The sequence below is a fragment of the Balaenoptera borealis genome (assembly GCF_965194805.1).
Source record: "Balaenoptera borealis genome assembly, chromosome: 3".
Classification (NCBI taxonomy): Eukaryota; Metazoa; Chordata; class Mammalia; order Artiodactyla; family Balaenopteridae; genus Balaenoptera; species Balaenoptera borealis.
Window position 1 is genome coordinate 84,465,353 of NC_138866.1, and position 21,181 is coordinate 84,486,533.

At 54.8% G+C, this 21,181-nt stretch overlaps 1 protein-coding gene across 4 annotated transcripts; it reads left to right on the plus strand.

The window, feature by feature from the left end:
• The first annotated feature begins 2,098 nt into the window (after nucleotides 1-2,098).
• On the plus strand, nucleotides 2,099-20,262 carry TYRO3 (TYRO3 protein tyrosine kinase). 4 transcript variants are annotated; one of them, XM_082387804.1, is made up of 19 exons: nucleotides 2,099-2,522; nucleotides 4,257-4,440; nucleotides 4,673-4,773; nucleotides 5,548-5,718; nucleotides 7,162-7,248; nucleotides 8,022-8,137; nucleotides 10,890-11,067; nucleotides 11,774-11,919; nucleotides 12,443-12,587; nucleotides 12,983-13,112; nucleotides 13,192-13,292; nucleotides 13,580-13,675; nucleotides 14,018-14,098; nucleotides 14,510-14,764; nucleotides 15,030-15,151; nucleotides 15,557-15,666; nucleotides 15,857-16,016; nucleotides 16,214-16,350; nucleotides 18,763-20,262. In XM_082387804.1, the coding sequence occupies exons 1-19, from the start codon at nucleotides 2,378-2,380 to the stop codon at nucleotides 19,151-19,153; spliced, it is 2,856 nt and encodes a 951-aa protein (XP_082243930.1). In that variant the 5' UTR covers nucleotides 2,099-2,377; the 3' UTR covers nucleotides 19,154-20,262. The 4 variants fall into 4 exon arrangements, with proteins under 4 accessions (XP_082243930.1, XP_082243933.1, XP_082243932.1 ...); XM_082387805.1 differs by having other exon boundaries at nucleotides 2,104-2,522; nucleotides 14,510-14,602; XM_082387807.1 differs by lacking the exon at nucleotides 16,214-16,350 and having other exon boundaries at nucleotides 2,101-2,522; nucleotides 14,510-14,602; nucleotides 18,763-18,900.
• The last annotated feature ends 919 nt before the right edge of the window (nucleotides 20,263-21,181 follow it).

The following is a 21,181-nucleotide window of genomic DNA, read 5'->3' on the forward strand; positions in this document are numbered from 1 at the left end:
TACTGTGCCCAGAGAGAGAGAGAAAGACGGGGGAGATGGGTAAGAAGAGTGGGTTGTGAGGGCTCAGGAAGGCAAGCACTCTGTGTAGGAGCTGGAAAGTCAGAAGACCAGGACCCCACAGTCCTCTCTACCCTGCAACTAGAAATACTAAGAATCGAGAGGGGTTCAGAAGCAGGGGTTGAGGAGGCAGGCACTCAGGGTGCCAGGCCCCACATGGACAATATGCTGCTCCAGGGTGAGAGTGATGTGCCTCAGCCCTGCAGCTGAGGTAGGAAGTTTGTCAAGGTTGTGAGTGGAGAATGCAGAGGTATTCATGATATGTTCCAGAAGCCCATTTTGCCTGGTAGCAAAGGATGGTCCTTTGGCTGGGATTCTCATCAGAGTTCAGGAAATGGGTTTGGGGGGGAGGGTTGGGATAAGGGGTGAAAAGGAAGTGAAACGCTGGGTTTGGACTCTGGGTTCAACACCTTCTAGGAGGGGTCTTTCCAGTGTTAGCCAGAGTCAACAATTTCCTTTCACTGGAAACTTGAAGTCCCCTCCAGAGAGGAGAGGTGGGGGAGAGGACCTTGAGAAATGACAAGTGCTCAAGTTCAGGGCTGCAGCAGCCGCACTGCCGCAGTAGCCATGGCCCCGGTGAATCTGGCTTCAGCCCCAGACTGTTGTCTGCCTGCCCTGATCCGACTCAGCCTGAGCTCAGACGCTGTGGATTCTGGAATGGAGCAAGGCTTTTCCTTTAGGAAAGAGTCCTGAAGCTGACCCACAGCGCCTCAGAAAATTGCCTGAGCTCTCAGTGAAACGGAGGCTCAGGCCCCTGCCATCCAACTCTGACAGCGCTTCTCCCTGTGATGCCGCCTGGGGGCACCCCCAGCTGGGTCTGAGGCTGCCGCCCCGCACTGCTACTGTTGTTATCATTAGCATAATTAATAAACAAGCACTGATGGGGCCAAGAGGAAGAGGCAGGCCCCTGCTGCTCAAAAGGAGAATCCCTGAAAAGATCCAATGAGGCTGCAGGGAAGTGGAAGGTGGGTTGGAGGGGGCACTGAGTGGCTTGTCCCTCCTCCCCAACCAGGACTTCTGGGAAGGGCCCTTTGGAGTAGGCTCCTGGGGACAGTAAAGGCAAGGGAAAGAGGAGGGGAACATTTGGTAGACTGGATTTGGAACTAGCTCTTTCTCTGCCTGACAGGATGTCTGTGGGCACGGCAATCCCCTTGATTACTGGTTGTGGGGCAGGCCAAGCTCTGAGGCAATTATTCATTCATTTAACAGGCATCTGTCTACTTACTTATGGTGTGCCTACTGTGTGCAAGGTGGTCTACTAATAATAGCTAATGTTTATTGGATATTGTGAAGACACAGCCAACGTTCACACCACATCCTGGGGCATGGAGGCGAGAAGCAGAGGAAGCAACTAGGGAGGATGACAGCCCCAAAAGATATGGGCCATTGGGCTTTGACCTATGTAGTGTAGCAGTGGGGATAGCAGATAAAACCTGAGGATTACCAAGATCTCAGAAAACTCAAGATCCAAGGCCCAAGGTCTTGGAGATAAAGGGGTGGAAAATGGAGTATGAAGATGGGGAATTTGGGCGAAAGGCTCATGAAAGAGGCAGGAAGGTGTGCTAGTATATCCTGTGGCGGGAGCATTCAGTCACGATAATTTCAGGGGGCCTCATGGTTGGGAGTATCTAGGGGATACTTTCTGTGTTGAGAGGAGGGTGCTGGGTTCTCTGATCAGTCTGGACAAAAGTTGGGGTGTGGTAGAGGCTTCTAGCAAGGTTTGGAGGGAAGGATCTGGAGTGTTGGGTTTGAAAAGATGCTGGAGTCCTTAGGGAAAGGAGGGGCGCGGCTGGGGTGCCCGTGCAGGGGACCGAGCCAGATCCTCGGATCCGGCCTTGGTGTAGCTGGGGCAGGGGGTGCCGGCCGGGGCTGCGGAGGTCTGCGAGGAGAGGTCGGCCGGAGGCCGGGCCGGCAGCGGCAGGGTTGGCGCTCGGAGCGAGCCGCCCGGGGCTCCGCGGGGGGGCGGTACGAGCTCCGGCTGCCGGCGGGCGGGCCGGGGAGGAGGCGGCGGCTCCGAGAAGAACATGAATCAGCGGCGGCGGCGACGGCGGCGACGGCTGTGGAAGGAGCGCGGTGCCCAAGAGCGGCCCCGGGACCCCGCGCGGCTGACGGCCGCCGCGGCGACTCGCAGCGGGTGCGGGTCTCGGAGTGCGGGCCGCAGCGCCGCCCCCCGGGCCGGCCCCCGCCCCTCCCCCGGCCCTCCTCCCTCCTCCTCCTCCTCCTCCTTCTCCCTCCTCCTCCTCCACTCCCTCCTCCACCTCCACTCCCTCCTCCCTGGTCGCTCGCGGGCCGGGCCCGGCATGGTGCGGGCTCGCCGCCGATGGCGCTGAGGCGGAGCATGGGGCGGTCGGGGCTCCCGCCGCTGCCGCTGCCGCCGCCGCCGCCGCCGCCGCCGCCACCGTCGCCGCTGCTGCTGCTGCTGGCGGGTCTGACCGCTCTGCTGCTCCCCGAGCCCGCGGCCGCAGGTAGGGGCTGGCCCGGGGGGCGGCGGAAAGCGGGGGGCTGCGGAAGGGCGAGGCCGGGGTCGGAGCCCGGGGACGGCAGCCGAGCGAGCCCCGGGCCTGGGCGGGCCGGAGAATTGGGCGGGGGGCTCCAAGCTGGAAGGCCGAGGCTCGGGCGGGGGGAGGGGGCTCAGCGGTGCGTTCGCCGCGGGATCTCGGGTCGCGGACCCCACCCCCAACTTTCTCGCGTCCGGGCTCATCTGGCGGGGTTGTAAGGAAAGGAGCGGGGCTGCGGGCCGAGTGGTCAGCGGGGGGTGTTTGGGATTGGGGTTTCCCGCCTCGACGTTCCTAGCTGTTTGCTCTCCCCTCCCAGTCCTGGGGACCACATCTGCCCGCCCCACACACGAAGGTCCCACTCTGAAGCCACAGGAGCTGGGACTGAGCACCCACCGGCACCCCTACATTATGTAGGTACAGGGGCTTCGAGAGTGCCCAGTCACAGAAAACACCTGGGCGTACTCTAGTCCCGGTGCCTTCTCTGAGCTTCCTGAAACTGGGCGTGTTGGAGAGGATGGTCTGGGGCAGGGTTGCTGATCTTTGCTCAGCCTTGTGTTCCCACATAGCCATGAGGCATTTGCCAATGGCAGGAGTGCTTCTTGCAGCACCGGGATCCCCAAGTTCACACTACACACCCCTGGGACTGCTGGGCATGTGTGCGGTGTAAGGCTACCCCTCCTTGCCCTGTGACTGGTCCTGAGAGGGTGAAGGGAGTAGGAAGAGACACAGGGCAGAGCAGCAGCCACCCAGCAGGCACCTTCTTTTCAGACAGCACTCCCTGCCATATCAGCATCTCAGGGAAGGAAAGGGAAGGGAAAGAGTGACAAGTATTTCCAGGCAGAAGGGTGTATGTATCTTAGGATCAGAGCGCTCAGGATTTGCCTAGCGTCACACAGCAAAGGGCAGGAAGAAGCAGAACTGGATTTCAGCTATGTTGATAGTTCACCTGCCGCTCTCTGAGGGTGTGTGTGTGTGTGTGTGTGTGTGTGTGTATGTGTTCAGAGGGTAGTGCCCCTGTTGGTGTGAGAGTAGCTCAGGGGTTTCGGGCTCCCTGTTCAGGGCCCCTCCCCTCCCTTCTACCTCCTACCTTCCTAGCGCCTGCCCCTGCACCCATTCAGGTATTAATAGAGCGGCCGGCTGCCAGGAAGGCTGCCATGTGTTTTCTGACGTGGTTTTGCAGCCATATGTTCTCCACTTCAGGGGAGCACCCCCTCCTTCCCTTCCTCACCCTCCTTACATTTGCCGGGGTAGGGTGCAGGGGGATGCCAGCAGCAGTGCAGGGCCTGGGCTGACACCTTGGGTGGCTGTTGCACTGACTGGGTGCAGCAGTGATTCCCAGGGCAGTACCTGCCCCAGGTGTATGAAAGCGCCCCACTGTTGCAGCCTGGCTTGCTTTCCTTTTGGTGGTTGGGCCTGACTTAACATTGCCCAGCAGGGAGGTACAGGGAAGAAGTCACTTCCTTATAGCTGGGAGGAACTTGGCAGTGGCAGAAATGGTGCCTGGAGAGCTTGTCATGCTCCTTCCCCCAGCCCGGGTCCAGGCTACCTTCCCTCCCACACTGTCCTGCCTCTGCTTCCTTGGCCATTGGCTGAGAATGAGCCCCCTGACACAGAAGCTAGGTTCTGGAATAGGATGGGGGATATTTCTAGAGACAGGGTCCCTCTCAAGCAGAATGACACATTCTCCTTCCCACCTCTCAGGCCTGAAGCTCATGGGAGCCCCAGTGAAGCTGACGGTGTCTCAGGGGCAGCCGGTGAAGCTCAACTGCAGCGTGGAGGGGATGGAGGAGCCTGAGATACAGTGGGTGAAGGACGGGGCTGTGGTCCAGAGCGTGGATCAGGTGTACATCCCAGTCAGTGAGCAGCACTGGATTGGCTTCCTCAGGTGCAGGACTATGGGGGAAGGAAGGTGTGGGATGCCAGCCTGGGGACACGTTGTGCTCTTTCCACACAACGTGTTTGGGAGCTGGGGGCAATGCTGATGCCCAGAGGTCTGTGGTTTTTTTATTCGGCAACCTGTGGAGACTTCCAGAAGTGGGGACAGGCTGAACCCATGGAATCTGCCCAGCAGAGCTGCCCCCCTTGACCCTGGGAGACCTGGTGTCCTGTTTCCACAGCCTGAAGTCAGTGGAGCGCTCTGATGCGGGCCGGTACTGGTGCCAGGTGGAGGATGGGGGCGAAACCGAGACCTCCCAGCCAGTGTGGCTCACGGTAGAAGGTGAGGAGGCAGAGCCACGTGGGCGTGTTGGCCTGGAGCGGATGCTGTCTGCTAGTGACCACCCTATGCCCAAGAAATCTCAGTGGAAGCTGGGCTGCCCCACTGCCCTCTGGGACCTGATTGCGCCAGACTCCAGGCCCGGCACAGCCATGGAAGACCATACCCACTGGAGTCTGGGTATTTGAGAGCCAAAGGGGCAACTAAGACCCATAATCTATGGGGTGCAGTCAAGTTTCAGTTGTCTGACAAACAAGACTCAAGCACCCATCTGGGGCTGGACCCTGTTCTGCCAAGTGGCCAGGCCAGGAGGGGGAGGGGTGGGGGAGGGGAGGAAGGATCCGCAGCTGCAGGAGCTCAAAGCTGTTCAACCCCGGAAAACAAAGTGACTAAGAAAGTAACAAAGGGCTCTGAATGGGATCTGGGGCCTGCCAGCAGAACTCTGCTAAAGCTCCCGCCCACTCCCCCTCCCTTACTGCCCCTCCCCCAGCTCCCCACCCTCTGCCTCTTCCCTTGCTGTGAGAAGGGCTGGTGGAGTAGGTCTGAAAAGGCAGAATCTGTCAGGCCCAAGGGTACAGCATAAAGGATATCCCTAAGGGGGCCAAAGCAGAGAAGCTTCCCCCCTCAAGCTAGATGCCTGTTCTGCAGTTGACCCAATCATAAGGGCCCGTGGGACCTTCCGCATAGAGGGCTTCAGATGGTAGCAGGCTTGTGGCTTGGGCAGTCGGAAGCTGAGAGGTGGCAAGGCTCACTCCCCACCCGCCTTTTTCCCCCTAGGTGTGCCATTTTTCACTGTGGAGCCAAGAGATCTGGCAGTGCCACCCAATGCCCCTTTCCAACTGTTTTGTGAGGCCGTGGGTCCCCCAGAACCTGTTACCATTGTCTGGTGGAGAGGAGGCACGAAGGTTGGGGGACCTGCTCCCTCTCCTTCCGTTTTAAATGTAACAGGTGAGCAGCCTCAGGAGGGGCTTTGAGCAGGGGTGGTGAGGCTGGCAGAGTTCAAATCTGCTTAAATCACCGAGCCCGCGGTCGTGAGTGTCCAGAGTGCCTGGGTACGTGAGCTGCACCCACCGTTACTAAGCTCATTAGTCAGGTGTGCTAGGCCGGCCGGGTGGGCTGATGAGTGGTGATCCTGCTATGTGTGCCTAAGGAGATGCTGGAGCCTCTTTCCTTCGTTCACAGCAGTCTAGGCCGTGCACAGCTGGCCCTGGGAGATGAATGTGTGGGACCAGGGGCACCTATCCCCCCCACCCCTCCCAAGGGAAGAAGCCAGGAACCAGCCCATGCAGAGCTAAGAGGAGTGTCTGGCAGACTTGCCTAGAAGTAAAGAGTCTCAGGCTGCAGAGTGGGGGATGGCAGGGGGAAGGAAAAGGGGGAGGGGGAAGCCAGCACAAAGATACAGGGGCCTCCTCTTCTAATGGCCTTTTCCAGAAATCTCCAAACGTTTCCCAAACAACTGTATCTGTCCATACCGCCACACAGTTAGACCAGAAGCAGCCACGCCTGCCCATCCACCTGGACCCCAGGATCCTCAGGCACATACCTTACACACTTGTGAGACTTGCTAATCTGTGAAACAAAGTTAATGTTTCTGCTCAAGGCTTGAACTGGCCGAAAAAGATGGGAGTCTGAGCTTAGTCTCATGTACTGTAAGGTGGGAGAGACGGACACTGATCTGCCAAGTCCCTTAGGAATACGCATCTTCAAAGGAGGTGGACTGCAGGATCTGATCCTGTTCAGGAGGCGCTGGGTTGGAGCAGATGAGAAGGGAGGTTGGATTCAGTTCTCTCCAGATGTGCGTGGTTGGGACCCTCAGGCAGCCAGCTTGAGAATAAGCACTCACTGAACTCCCACTCCACACAGCACACTGTGCTAGGCACCACGGGAGATCAAGGGAGTACAAAGGAAATAGAAGCCATCGGTCCAGCCCCCCAGGAATTAGTATAACTGGGGAGACAAGACACATGCATAAGGAGCAGAGAACTATTGAAAGGCAGCCACTCTGCAAATAGAACAATGATATGGCACAGAGCAAATAGAGAAGGGCCCTGGAATGTGCAATAAAGGAGTGACCAGAAAAGGGAGGCAGCTTTGTACTGTCCGCGGGAGATGGGATTGTGGTGGGAGGGGCAGTATAACATTTCTCAGGTGCTTTACTGTGTGCCGTGCACTTTACATATGTTGCATCAGTTGGTTCTCACAATTCTCCCATTTGGGAGATGAGAAAACAGAGCCCCAGCCCTGGGATTTATATCCAGGCCCACACTGTGGAACCTTTCCTTTGGCTGGATATTGTAGGATATTCAGACCCAGAGCCTGACTATCCTCAGTCCCAGACTGAGTGGGACTTCATGCTGGGGGGTGGTGCTGACTGAGGTTTTCTGGCCCCAGGGGTGACCCAGAGCACCGTGTTCTCCTGTGAAGCCCACAACGTAAAAGGCCTGGCCTCTTCTCGCCCAGCCACTGTTCGTCTTCAAGGTAGGAGGACCCTGGGAGGTGAGGGGCGGTAAGGCAGGGGCGTTCTCAGCAGGCTGTGGGTGAAGTTAGAATCGTTTGGTGTTCCAGCTCGCCTGGGTCCTGCTGGGATCTGAGGGATGAGGGGTTAACTGGCATGGCTCCATTCCTAGCGGGAGCACCTGAGACCCTGCCATGGCTGAGATGAGAATAGAAACCTGACGTCACAGTAGATTTCCCATCACGAAGCAGAGTCCTTGGGAGGGAAGGAGGGAGGGAGCCAGCAGGAGATGGTCAAGGCTCAGGCCCAGTCTTGCTTCTGCCAGCCCCTGCCGAGGGAATGGGGGTGGGGAAAACAGCCTAGCAGGATGATAGAGGAGACCCAGAGGGCTGCTGTGCACAGCGAGCAGGGTGGAAAGGGGGAGAGAGCCGGTGTGTGCAGGAGTGGGCTGTGGCTGCAGGGTCAGCTGCCTCTCACTGGTATCTCCCAAGGCCGAGGTGCCGTGCTCCCCCGCGCACACACACACACATTATCTTACCCTATTCCTTGGTCAGACAGGGCCCCCGATTCAGGGAGCAGTAACCTCTCTCCACAGCCTAGGCACTCTCTCGGGTATGAGCAGCTGTTCGCTGCCAGTTGCTTGACTTGTGTATTACTGTGGTCCTGGGAGTGCTGAGTAACCATCTTCAGTTTTTTGGCGGGGGACACCCTAGGGAGGAACTCAAGGCTCGACTCCCATGCTTTCTCCCTCTTTTTCTATCCTTCCTGGGCACTGACTCTAAGTCCCCATCCACAGCACTGCCTGCAGCCCCCTTCAACGTCACAGTGACGAAGCTCTCCAGCAGCAATGCTAGTGTGGCCTGGACGCCAGGTGCCGATGGCCAAGCCCTGCTCCAATCCTGTACGGTCCAGGTAGGCTGAGAGGGCGGACAGGCTCTCCTGGCTGTGCTCCTTCTGGCTGCCTCGGTGGCACTTTGTTGACAGTGGTATCACGTTTACCTAGTCTTGCCCATGGGGCTTGGTCTCCAGCTCTATTCAGGTGACATTCCCTTACCAGAAACAGCCCTGGCCACTGCCCCTTATCATAGGGTGCTCTAGCAATCAAGTGACGGCAGATCGGCTCAACCCGTGCATTCTTCAGGCTGGAAAACAGATGACTAGAGCAGATTGGGGATACCTGGAAGAGTTTTTCTTATGTGGGTGAAAACCCAAACCTTTGACTTATCTGATACCTGCATTCTTGTGCCCCAACCTCTGACCCATGCCAAAGAGAACAGGGGGACCAGAAGAGGTCCTAGGCCCCAGAGAGTGGGAAAGCTGGGTAAGATGATACTAAAAATGAGGCAATTCAGGCTTGTTCATTTTTGTCTGTTCGCTCAAAAGGTATTTAATGAGCACCTTTGACATGGTTCTAGGCAGTTCTCTTGGGCAACAAAGGCCCCTGCTCTCGGCTCCACCCTTTAGAGGACCCCACTCTGGCCCTCCTTTGGTTGCACCCCTTGCCCCTGGGCAGGGAATCCATAGGGCCAAGGGAACACGCCCATCCAGCTCACCAGGACACACCCGTCTCCCCTTAACCTGAGTATGCTTCTGGGGCCTATATGGGCCTCTCCCTGGTCCATCCTCCCAAGGATGGATCGTGCTAAGGTATGTGCACGTCTAAGCTCAAAGGGCAGTGGGTATGCAGGCAGCACTGTCCACAGCCATGCACGTGACGTCCCTCATGTTGCAGACCTTTGGCTGGAGGCTGGCTCTTCTTGTGCCACCACATTCTGGCTTGGGACTCCAAGGATTTGGAGAATTATAAATGCAAACCCGATCTTCCAGGTTGTTTTGTAGCTTTGTTTGTCAATACATTAAGATAGAAAATATTTTACTTAATAGTCTGTTCGCTGATTTTTAACGTTTAAATATTTAATCATATGGTACACTGGATCTCCATTTGTACTCTTGCCCTGGGTCCCCAAAATGTAAGGAGCAGGCCTGGTTCATGGTGCCCTTAGGCTCCCAGTTACTTTGCTCTGAGAGTTTGCATTGGCAGGTAAACAGTTACAAAGAGTGGTATCCACTCTAACATAATCATGCATCAAACACAAAGGGGCATGGGTTTTCTCGAGTATTTGAGAAAGGCTTTCACAGAGAGAGTGGTATTTGCATTGAATCTTAAAGGATGAGTTGGACTTTGCTAGGAAGGTTATTCTCAGCAAAGGGAACAGCGTTTGCAAAGACATGGAGGCGTCGAACCTGGTGTGGTAGCGGGTGGGAAGGGGTGGGTTGCACGTGTCTGCTGATAGACTTTTTTAATTGAAGTATAGTTGATTTACAATGTTGTGTTAATTTCTGCTGTATAGCAAAGTGACTCAGTTATATATATTTTTTCATATTTTCTATTATGATTTATCACAGGATGCTGAATATAGTTCTCTGTGCTATACAGTAGGATTTTGTTGTTTATCCATCCTATATAATACAAGTTTGCATCTGCTAATCCCAGACTCCCAATCCTTCCCTCCTCCTCCGCCCTCCCCCTTGGCAACCACAAGTCTGTTCTCTGTCTGTGAATCTGTTTATGTTTCGTAGGTATGTTCATTTATGTCATATTTTAGATTCCACATATAAATGATATCATATGGTATTTGTCTTTCTCTTCCTGACTTACTCCGTTTAGTATGATAATCTCTAGGTCCATCCATGTTGCTGCAAATGGCATTATTTCATTCTTTTTTACGGCTGAGTAATATTCCATTGTGTATATATGTACCACATCTTTTTTATCCATTCATCTGTCAGTGGACATTTAGGTTGTTTCCATGTCTTGGCTATTCTGCTGATAGACTTGAAGAGGCATTAACTCAAGTCCCCCAACCATCCCCCTACCTGTCCCATCTTGCATCTCATCTCACATGCCTAAGAAACCTCCCTGCCTTACATCATTAATTTCCTTTATTTAAAAAAAAAATTATTTATTTATTTTTGGCTGCACTGGGTCTTCGTTGCTGCGCGGGGGTTTTCTCTAGTTGTGGCGAGTGGGGGCTACTCTTTGTTGTGGTGCGCGGGCTTCTCATTGCGGTGGCTTGTCTTGTTGCGGAGCACGGACTCTAGGTGCGTGGGCTTCAGTAGTTGTGGCACGCGGGCTCAGTAGTGTGGCACGCGGGCTCTAGAGCACAGGCTCAGTAGTTGTGGCTCATGGGCTTAGCTGCTCCGTGGCATGTGGGATCTTCCCGGAGCAGGGCTTGAACCCGTGTCCCCTGCATTGGCAGGCGGATTCTTAACCACTGTGCCACCAGGGAAGCCCTAATTTTCTTTTTTTAAAATAAACTTTATTTATTTATTTTTGGCTGTGTTGGGTCTTCGTTGCTGCACGTGGGCTTTCTCCAGTTGTGGTGAGCAGGGGCTACTGTTCACTGCGGTGCGCAGGCTTCTCATTGTGGTGACTTCTCTTGTTGTGGATCTTGGGCTCTAGGGCATGCAGGCTCAGTAGTTGTGGCACGTGGGCTCTAGAGCACAGGCTCAGTAGTTGTGGCTCACGGGCTTAGTTGCTCTGCGGCATGTGGGATCTTCCGGGACCAGGGATCGAACCCGTGTCCCCTGCATTGGCAGGCAGATTCTTAACCACTGCGCCACCAGAGAAGTCCCACATAATTAATTTTCTGTTTTTCTGTAGGTGACTCAGGCCCCAGGAGGCTGGGAGGTCCTGGCTGTTGTGGTCCCTGTGCCACCTTTTACCTGCCTGCTCCGGGACCTGGCACCTGCCACCAACTATAGCCTCAGGGTTCGCTGTGCCAATGCCTTGGGGCCTTCTCCATATGCTGACTGGGTGCCCTTTCGGACAAAGGGTCTAGGTAAGGGACTTACGGAGCAGAGTACCTGGGCATGGATGAATGGGGCCGGGGGCTGGGGTAGTAGGGGTAGTGTTGGCTCCAGTTCTGAATGGCATTGATTGAGAGAGGGCTGCCTGAGAGGGAGGATCATGCATCAGTCAGCAAACACTTTACTGAGGGCCTGCTGCTACCTGGAGATAAATCCAGTCCCCGTCCCATTCAGCTCTAGTTCTAGTGGGTGGGGCAGACAAGCAAAGTGGGAAAGATCAGATAATATGGTGGTGAAGAGTGCCCCAGGGTGCTCCAGGAATACCCCCATACAGAGATCTGAGGTCTGAGTGATAAGGAAAGAGCCATATTTGGGGGAAATCACTGCAGGAAGAGGGCACAAAGTACAATGACCCTATGGCACAAACTTGCTTGGAGTTCCTAGCAATTGCAAGGAGGCTGGCAGGGTTGTGAGAGGAGAGGGAAGGATGTTGCTGAGGCAGTAACCAAGGTGATGAAAAGCAATACCCTGCCTAACTGGGATGGTACGGGTCCTGCCATTGCCCACCCGTACTCCCCAGGACGATGGGTGAGAGCAGTCAGAACTGGGAAGCAGACTCTTCCCCCACGTGTTGTTCTCTGAGCTATTTGGTTCTTTGGAGTTGGTTCCAAAGGCCTGCATGGGATAGTGGTGGTGGGTAGGGCAGGGCTCTTAGCAACCTTCTTTTTTTGGGAACAGCCCCAGCCAGTGCTCCCCAGAACCTCCGTGCCATCCACACAGACTCAGGCCTCATCCTGGAGTGGGAAGAAGTGATCCCTGAAGGTCCTTTAGAAGGCCCTCTGGGACCCTATAAACTGTCCTGGGTTCAAGACAACGGAACCCAGGTAAGGAAAGCTTCTGCTTACTACTGGAGTCGGCCCTCAGGGCTCTGAGGCCTTCTGAGCTTCAGAATGGCTGTCTTTGGTGAGCCTGGGGGCCTTGGTGGGCCTGTTTCCATCCCAGGGAGTCTACCCCTCCCGCCCTCCCCTGCAGGCTGCACTCTTCATTGGATTATGTCTCCTGTTGAGATTGCCTCCAGTGTCCACTTGGAAAGGAAAGCAGGAAGAACATTCCTGCACAAACTGGGGGAGGACACAGATAAAGCCTTCCTATCCTCCCCCACCCCCCAGTTCCCGCCCATCCCCCACGTCTGCATTCTCAGACTGAGCCTTGTTTGTGTTCGGGAGAGGCCTCTGCAGCCTGTAGCAGGAATGTGATGACGCCCAGCAGGTTGTGTTCCTGCAGCCCCTGAACCCGCAGTGTCCCTAGCCTCCCATGTTCCTAGCGAGACCTTTTTCTGACTTCAGGCCCCAGCTGGAGGCCTTTCACTCAGGCTCAGTGTGCGATGGGGGTTTTTCCTGGCTGCAGGGTGAGCTGACAGTGGAGGGGACCAGGGCCAACCTGACGGGCTGGGATCCCCAGAAGGACCTGATTGTGCGTGTGTGTGTCTCCAGTGCAGTTGGCTGTGGGCCCTGGAGTCAGCCGCTGGTGGTCTCTTCTCATGACCATGCAGGTAAGACCTGCCAGACCTGTAAGGGGAAAGGGTCAGGGGATGGAGGCTTTCAAGGGCAACCTACACTGATGGGAGGAGGCTGGCAGTGCCTCCCCTCTTAATAGGCCCAAAGACTCAGAGTCAAGCACTTGAGGCCAGGGTTGTATCTCATTCTCCTCCCCCTGCCCTACAACTAGCATAGAAATCCCTGGTCGTGCTGTAGGTCCCAAGAGTCAGGGCCTGTCACTGACAGAGTAGGAACTCTTGGGTCTTCCTTTGGAGCCTCTTTCCAATCTGGACCCTTACTGAGTGAGAGGAGCCTCTTGACCAGGCCAGATGGCCATCACTGGAAAATTCTAAAGGGCCTCCTTGGAGTCAGGCTAGCTCGTGCTGCTTACTGCCCCTGTCTCCCACAGGCCAGCAGCGTGCTCCCCACAGCCGCACATCCTGGGTGCCTGTGGTCCTGGGTGTGCTGACAGCCCTGGTGACGGCTGCTGCCCTGGCCCTCATCCTGCTTCGAAAGAGACGGAAGGAGACACGGTTTGGGTAAGGGGGGACACAGAGGGAGAGGCAGGCGGTAACTGAAGACCTTGGAGCTGACTCCAAGTCCTGGGTTTCCCTTTAGGCAAGCCTTTGACACTGTCATGGCCCGGGGGGAGCCGGCAGTTCATTTCCGGGCAGCACGATCCTTCAATCGGGAAAGGCCCGAGCGCATCGAGGCCACACGTGAGTGAGTGGTGGGGAGCCATAGGAGGAAAAAATGGGCCATCTTGGACCCCTATCTGCATTCCTCTTACTAATTTGACCAATAGGTCTGAACCTTGATGAGTCCTAAGCACACCGTGGAAAAGACACAGACCTATCCTCATGGAAATCGCCGGCCCAGCTGTGGGAGAGCTCACCTAAGCTCATCTCTGCTTTGAGGGTGGAGTCTGGGGTGCAGGAGGCAGGCTGGGTTTTGGATCTGGAACCAGAGAGGTCCCTCCCCTTTCTCACCACCCGCCTCCCCACAGTGGACAGCTTGGGCATCAGTGATGAGCTGAAGGACAAACTGGAGGATGTGCTCATCCCAGAGCAGCAGTTCACCCTGGGCCGGATGTTGGGCAAAGGTGCGTGAGGCTGTGCAGGGATTGGCATGAGTTGCCCATGTCCCGGTGTGTTTGGTTGCTCCCGTCACTCTGAGGGTGTGGATTTAGGTCAGCTGCTATGAACAGCATATGCTTGTAGACTCCTGGGTTTGGGATGTTTGGGGGAATGGAGGCTGGGGACGAGGAGGGCTGAGGTGTCATCACACCCAGCCCAGCATACTTTGCTTTGCTATGAACTAGGGAGCCTCTTTCAATGGCCCCAGAGTCTAATGATTCTGTGTCCCTATGAGGGGTCCCCTGGGAGGGCTCTGGGTTGGGGACAGGAGGCCAAGGGGACTTACCATCATTTGGATCGGTTCCTAGGAGAGTTTGGTTCAGTGAGGGAGGCCCAGTTGAAGCAGGAGGATGGCTCCTTTGTGAAAGTGGCTGTAAAGATGCTGAAAGGTGAGTGGAGAATAGTACTATAGTGGAGTGAGGGCGTCACTTGGGAGGGTGAAAGGGGTGGCTGATCCTGAAGCAGGCTCTGCTAGGCCCCTAGACTTTGCAAGACGAGTTAGCACTAAGTGGGATGCTGTCTGTACCATGTCAATAATTCACAGGCATAAACCCACACTCATTGGTGCCCCAGCCTTTGTCCCCTGCTGTCAGCAGTGACTGTCCTCTGGTTTCACTCGGGGTGATTAAAGCTGTGGTTGGTTGAGCCGTTTGACTCTCCAAACCAAAGGGAAGGCATGAGCGAGTGGAGAAATTGTTGGATAGCACCAGCCCGTGGGAGTTTCTCCTGCTCATGGCCGGACTGTTTCCTGGGCCCACTGGGGGCACATTTTCCTCATTCCCTCCCTCCTTTCCTCCCAGCTGACATAATTGCCTCAAGCGACATTGAAGAGTTCCTCAGGGAAGCGGCTTGCATGAAGGAGTTTGACCACCCACATGTGGCCAAGCTTGTTGGTGAGCTCCTTCTTGGGGGAGGTAAATGTAAAATAGGGCTAAAACTACGCTCCCCCAAGGTGCGAGGGCAGTCTGTGGGAGAGAAGTTCGGACTTCGCCTGGTGAGTAAGCAGACACCAAAAGAGCAAGGAGCGGCCTGGCTGAAATCTGATGAGGCTCTAGGTAAGGAGTTCAGTTTGCAGACCCTGTTCCATGAAGGCTGCTCATATAAACAGAGGAGGAGGAAGAGGAGACAGAGAAGATGCTCCAGAGACTGGGGGGGCAGCCAGAGTCCCTCCTGGGTAGTCACCAGGCCAGTGTGGAACTTAATGAGGAAAGAGGTAGCAGAACCAGGGCTAGAGGTAGAACCCAGCAGGTGGGGTCTCATACAGATGCCTGAATTGTCCCTTGACCTTTATGTGCCCCACTGACTCTCCCTTGTCCCCAGGGGTGAGCCTCCGGAGCAGGGCCAAAGGCCGTCTCCCCATCCCCATGGTCATCCTGCCTTTCATGAAGCACGGGGACCTGCACGCCTTCCTGCTCGCCTCCCGGATTGGGGAGAACCCCTTTGTGAGTGCCTGGGGTGGGAGCAGCCAGGAGTTGGAAAGGGACAAAGACCCTGGGAGAGAGGTTGGCTTGGTGGATAGGGCCAATTGAGTTGGTTGGGAGAAGGTGGGCTCCAAGTTTGACTTTTTTTTGCTAACAGGCTTCCTTCTCCTTCACAAATCCCTGCTGGGAATTTAGGCTGGGCAAGGCCCCTTCCTGAGCGAAGAGTCCCGTGGAGTCCCAGATTGAGGGAGTCTTGACTTTTGGGTGCTCTCCCTCAGATTTGCCAAAGCTTCCTTGCACTGGGAAGCCCCTTCATCCCCTTCCTTTCAGTGATTCTGAGGACAGTCTTTAGGCTTTCTGGCCAGGGAATCCCATTCATCCTGCCCTGGCTGGGTCTAGCCTGAGCTCGCCCTGTCTGCCCACCAGAACCTGCCCCTGCAGACCCTGGTTCGGTTCATGGTGGACATTGCCTGTGGCATGGAGTACCTGAGCTCCCGGAACTTTATCCACCGAGACCTGGCTGCTCGGAACTGCATGTATGTGAATTCTGGAGGGCTCGGGGTTGGGAGGCAGGAAGCAGTGCCAGGAAGAGCTAGCTAATGGTCAGCTCCCACCTGGGCCAGTATCTGCTACGTGAGGGGACGGCTTGAGAGCAAAGATGCCCTGGATTTAGTAAGGCTGCCAGCCTGGCGGAAGGCTGACCCCATCCTCCGACACCCCTCACAGGCTGGCAGAAGACATGACGGTGTGCGTGGCCGACTTTGGACTCTCCCGGAAGATCTATAGTGGGGACTACTATCGTCAGGGCTGTGCCTCCAAACTGCCCGTCAAGTGGCTGGCCCTGGAGAGCCTGGCTGACAACTTGTATACTGTGCAGAGTGACGTGGTGAGCAGGGTGGCACAGTGAGATTTGACGGTAACACAGTGGTGTGGACTAGTGCGTGGGTGGACCTCTAGCGCTGCTCTCTGGGCTTTGGCTGCCCCATTATGAGGCCCCGGAGCCCCAAGATATGCTTGCCTCGGGACTCTGCCTGGCTCAGGAAGCCTAGTGACATCTCGCCTCCAACCTCGATTCTGTCCCAGTGGGCCTTCGGGGTGACCATGTGGGAGATCATGACTCGTGGGCAGACGCCGTATGCTGGCATTGAGAACGCTGAGATTTACAACTACCTCATCGGCGGGAACCGCCTGAAACAGCCTCCGGAGTGTATGGAGGACGTGTGAGTGCCCCAGGAAGGGGATTCTGGGAGGAAACAGGTATTTGGGGTTTCAGCTTATGGCTGCCACAACAGCTGCTGGCCCATTGGGAGCTCCGATCCGCAACTGAACTTTTCTTTTTTTTCTTTTTTTTGTGGAAATGTCCTCGTCATTAGAGGGAAGTCTGACCTCTACCCCAAACTCCCTCTTCATCTACTGCTCCTATTTTCTTTCTCTCCCCCTTTACCATCCCATGTTTCTTGCTCCAGCCTTTTCCTATCACTCTGTTTTCTCCAGTTTCCAGGGAGAACCAGGAATCCCACCCAAGGGCAGAAGGTGCAGGGTTGAGCAACAGTGCAGGTTTCCCCGTCACCTCTTCCCCACCCCCACTCCTTCCCTGAGGCTGAACTCTCCCTCCCCCTCAGGGAGTGCTGCACAGGGGCAGGAAAAAAACTGCAGCTCCATCACATTCCTTGCTCGACAGGGAGGGGGCGCTGGGGGCGGGAGGTTGGGTTCCTTTCTTGTCTTGGCCTCCTCTCTGAGGGAGTGGAGAGACCTAAGATAACAAACTGAGATCCTGGGAGAAGGGTACTGCCTCCTCTCCTTTCTGGAAGCCCGGAGCCCTTGGGAGTGGGGCAGGGTGGTGATACACTCACTGCACAGGGGAGAGTCATGAGCCCCTTGTGACTAGAAGACAGTATCACTAACATTAGCTGGGTTCTTTACAGGCATTCTTTCAGGTAATCCTCCTCTAACCCCATGAGGAAAAGACTATTATTATTCCCATTTTGTAGATGAGGAACTAGGATTAAAGAGGTTAAGTAACATGACCCAGGTCACACAGCGATTAAGTGAATGGGTTGGGACTTGAATCTAGATCTGTGTGATTTTAGAATGTGCCTGTTAACCATGAACCCGACTATGATTTGTCTATTCTAGTATTATTCTCCCACCCCATGCAAGCCAGAGTTTCCCTGGGCCTCCAGAGGACCTTTTCACTAGTACAAGTCCTAGTGAGGGAGGGAGTCCACGAACCTATTTCCTGCTCTGGGGTTGGACCTCCAGAGGTCCAAGAATGGAGACAGGCAGAGGAAAGCTCAGCCTGAATGGTGGGGTCCTCTTTTCTCTAGGGCAATAGGTTTGAAGTGCCCTGAGGTTGGACTGTGGGAGAGAGGGCAATTTGAGTGCATGAATCAGGCCCTCTGTCTCAGCAGAGCTCGGGGCATGTCAGGGGCAGGAAGGTCAGGTGTCCCAGTGGCTGTAGCCTGCCTGGGCCTCTGGAGCCACAGAGGTTCTGCTGGGCAGTGGGGACCAGGCCCTGGCTTAGTGTCATCTGGGGCTGGAGTTAGTGTTGTCAATAGAGGGTGGGCAGGCGCTGGCCTCCCACCAGGCAGCCTGGTGGACAGGCGCCAGTTGGCTCCTGGCACGGCCTTGACAGTGTATCCCAGCCTGGCCACATACCCATGGCCTGGACCATTCCCACGACCTATTCAGTGTCTGGCATGATTCCCCCCATCATTGGAGGCCCCTGTTAGGAGAACTGGAGTGGGGGGAGTGTTTGGGGCTTTTATCGTGGGCACAGGCAAGAAAGTCAGGCATTTGCTATGACTAGATCTGGTCTCAACCCTTTCCTGTTATTTATTTACTTATTTTTCCTCAGCATGAGGCATTCCCTGGGAACAGGGATAAGACCTCAGGGAATCTGCAAAGCTCCTGAAATTGTACGTAAAAAGTATCCCTGCCAGGGGAAAAGGGCTGGAAGCTTTTCTCAGATTCTCAAAGGTGAGAATCCTCATGAACAATGAGGATTTAAGACCCCCTGAACGGGTGAGGATTTAGGACAAAGGGTGGATTCCCAAATTCCCCCCGTAAAATAACCCCGACTCCAGGCTGTGTTCCACAAGACAAAAACACTCCTACTACCCCTTCCCAAAATAGCGTAAGAGGGACTCTGGACCCAACCCACCTAGCTTCATCACTTTCTACCTGTGTGACCTTAGTCAAGGTTCTTGACCTCTCTGTGCCTCAGTTTGAACATTGGTAAAATAGGGATCACTTATTTCACAGTATTGCGAGAATTAATAATAAATGTAAAATGCTTAGAAGAGTGTCAGATACATAGTAAGCCCTATACATTAGGGTGTTCAATTACATTTTCTTTTCTTTTTCTTTCTTTTTTTTTTTAATTTTTTTTTTAGTTTTGGCTGCGCTGCTCGGATTGTGGGATCTCAATTCCCTGACCAGGGATTGAAGCAGGGCCACGGCAGCGAAAGCCCGGAATCCTAACCACTAGGCCACCAGAGAACTCCCTCAATCACATTTTTCTAAATCCTGGTTTAGGCCCTGATTAAAGGGCCTCTGCTTTTGAGAGAAGGACCCTCCTTCCCTTTTCTCTGGCTCCTCACGACCTCCCCTCACCCTTCTCTCTGCCCCAGGTATGAGCTCATGTACCAGTGCTGGAGCGCCGACCCCAAGCAGCGCCCGAGCTTCACATGTCTGCGAATGGAGCTGGAGAATGTCCTGGGCCGCCTGTCTGTGCTCTCCGCCAGCCAGGACCCCTTGTATATCAACCTTGAGGGAGCCCAGGAGTCTGCCGAGGGAGGCAACCTGGAGCTGCCTGGCGGGGACCCGGCCAGCAGCGGGGCTGGGGATGGCAGTGGCCCGGGGGCCGTGGGGGGCACCCCCAGTGACTGTCGGTACATCCTCAGCCCCGGGGGGCTGGCTGAGCGGCCTGGGCAGGAGGAGCAACAGCCAGACAGCCCCGTCAGTGAGTCCCAGAGGCTGCTGCTGCTGCAGCAAGGGCTACTACCCCACAGTAGCTGTTAGCCCACAGGCAGAGGGCATCTGGGGCCATGCGGCTGGCTCTGCTGGCCACTGTGCTGGCTGACTAAGCCCTGTCTGACCCCAGCCCAGGCAGCGAGGTGTGGAGGCTCCTGTGGTAGTCCTCCCAAGCTGTGCTGGAAGGTGGGACTGACCAAATCACCCAATCCCAGTTCTTCCTGCAACCACTCTGTGGCCGACCTGGCATCAGTTCAGGCCTTGGCTGGGTGGAGGTGGGCCAGGCCTGGTTGTCTAAACCCAGGCAGCTGGCAGAGGGGGGTGGTTATGTTTCCATGGTTACCATGGGTGCGGAGAGGAGTTGGGCGAGGGTAGATCCAACCTTGTGGGCCCCTACTCTCCCAGCTGAGCTGCCCCTGCTGCTTTAGTGCATGCATTGAGGCGTCTCTGGCCTGGGGGCCCATCTGTGCCTGTGCTTGGGGTTTAAATGCCCAGGTTTGCCCCTCCTCCCAAAGAGATGCCCTTGTATTATTCCCCTTTAGGTGAGAATTGGTAAGGGATTGGTACAGTCAGGTCCCAAGCCCTGTAGCCGGAGGCAGTGGGACACTCAGGGCTGAATCTTCGTAACCTTCCTGGTTACCCACCCTGTCTAGGCCAGGAGTAAAGTGCAGCTGACCAGGTCACAGCAAGGCATGCTGAATTACACAGGCTACCATTTGCCTAGCTTCTAAAGACAATGCACTGAGCCCAGCTAGAGGAAGGGGTGCTGTAAGGCTTGCCCAGGAAGGAGTGAGGCCAGAGAGGAGTCCAGGAGGCCCTCTTCGAGCCTTCCCGCAGTCTGTCTGAGCATGCTACCAAATCCCAAAATATCCTGACTAACAAAGGCAGCTGTGTCTGAGCCCAATCCTTCCACGCAGTGTCCTTTAGTCCCATCTTTCCCTCTAACTGGAGACCCTCTTCTGTCCCAAGTCTCCAGAGATGGAGAGGAAGTAGGCCTGATGGCTGGTGTGGCTGAGGGGAAGTTACTGGAGCCTGGACCCCAGCCCTGGGTGGGGGAGCCTCTGGGAGTGCATGGGGCAGGCCCTTGCTGTTAGGGACTTTTCCAAGCCGTTAGATGCTGTTTAAAAACAGAAATAAATTGAAGACTAAAGACCCAAGGCTTTGTCTCTTAAATGTTTACTTTTTTCCCAGATCACAAAAATGAAGCATCTCTGCATAGAGAAAACTTTGGAAAGACATCTGCCAGAATGTTCACAGCTGTTATCTTTACCTGATGTGATTAAGGGAACTTTTTTCCTTTGTGTTTTCTAAGTTTTCTGCATTGAGCACAAAGTGCTTTTGTAATTACACAAGGTCCCAAAGAATCTTATAGTAAAAATAATACATAGTCATAGATGATTAGGAAAATGCAGAAAGTCATTTTAAAAATGTCAAATACCTGTAATCCTACCACCATTGACCTTTGGAAAATGCACGTGTTTTGAAAAAGTTCTTTATCTTGGAACAAAGTCAAAGAGACTACTTTGGCTGCCTCCTAACCCTCTGTCAGACTCTCTGTTGGGTGTGGAGACAGCTCTCACCTTCACAATGTTACCTGGAGCCAGGAAACTGGGAATAAGTGGGCAAAAAGAATGGTGAGCCTCTTGAGGGTTTGAAATAAGAGTATGAAGTTAGCTTTCAAGTATTTCCATCTGAAAACTTTAGAAGCTTTTAGAGCAAGCTTATGGGAACAAGACGCAGGAGGCATGAGAAACCACCACTCTCTGTGTCGAGGAGTGTGGGAAGACTGGGAGGGACACAGGTATTGCCCTGCTGGCTGAGGGCAGTGGAATGGGGCGGGTTCTTCTGAAAGCAAATATCCTGAGAAACCTGTTGCTGGCACTCCAGATTCTCGTTCCCATGTGGATCATGAGACCTGAAGTAACTTCCAGGGAAGTGGCTTTCAGAATCTTTCCTGCTTGTGATTAGCTTTAACTGCAAGGAATCATTATTTGTGAGGTAGTGTTTGGGAATTATTGACTTGGAAGTCCTGTACTCTTAAATAATTATCTGCTATTTTTTCTTTTTTCTTTTTTT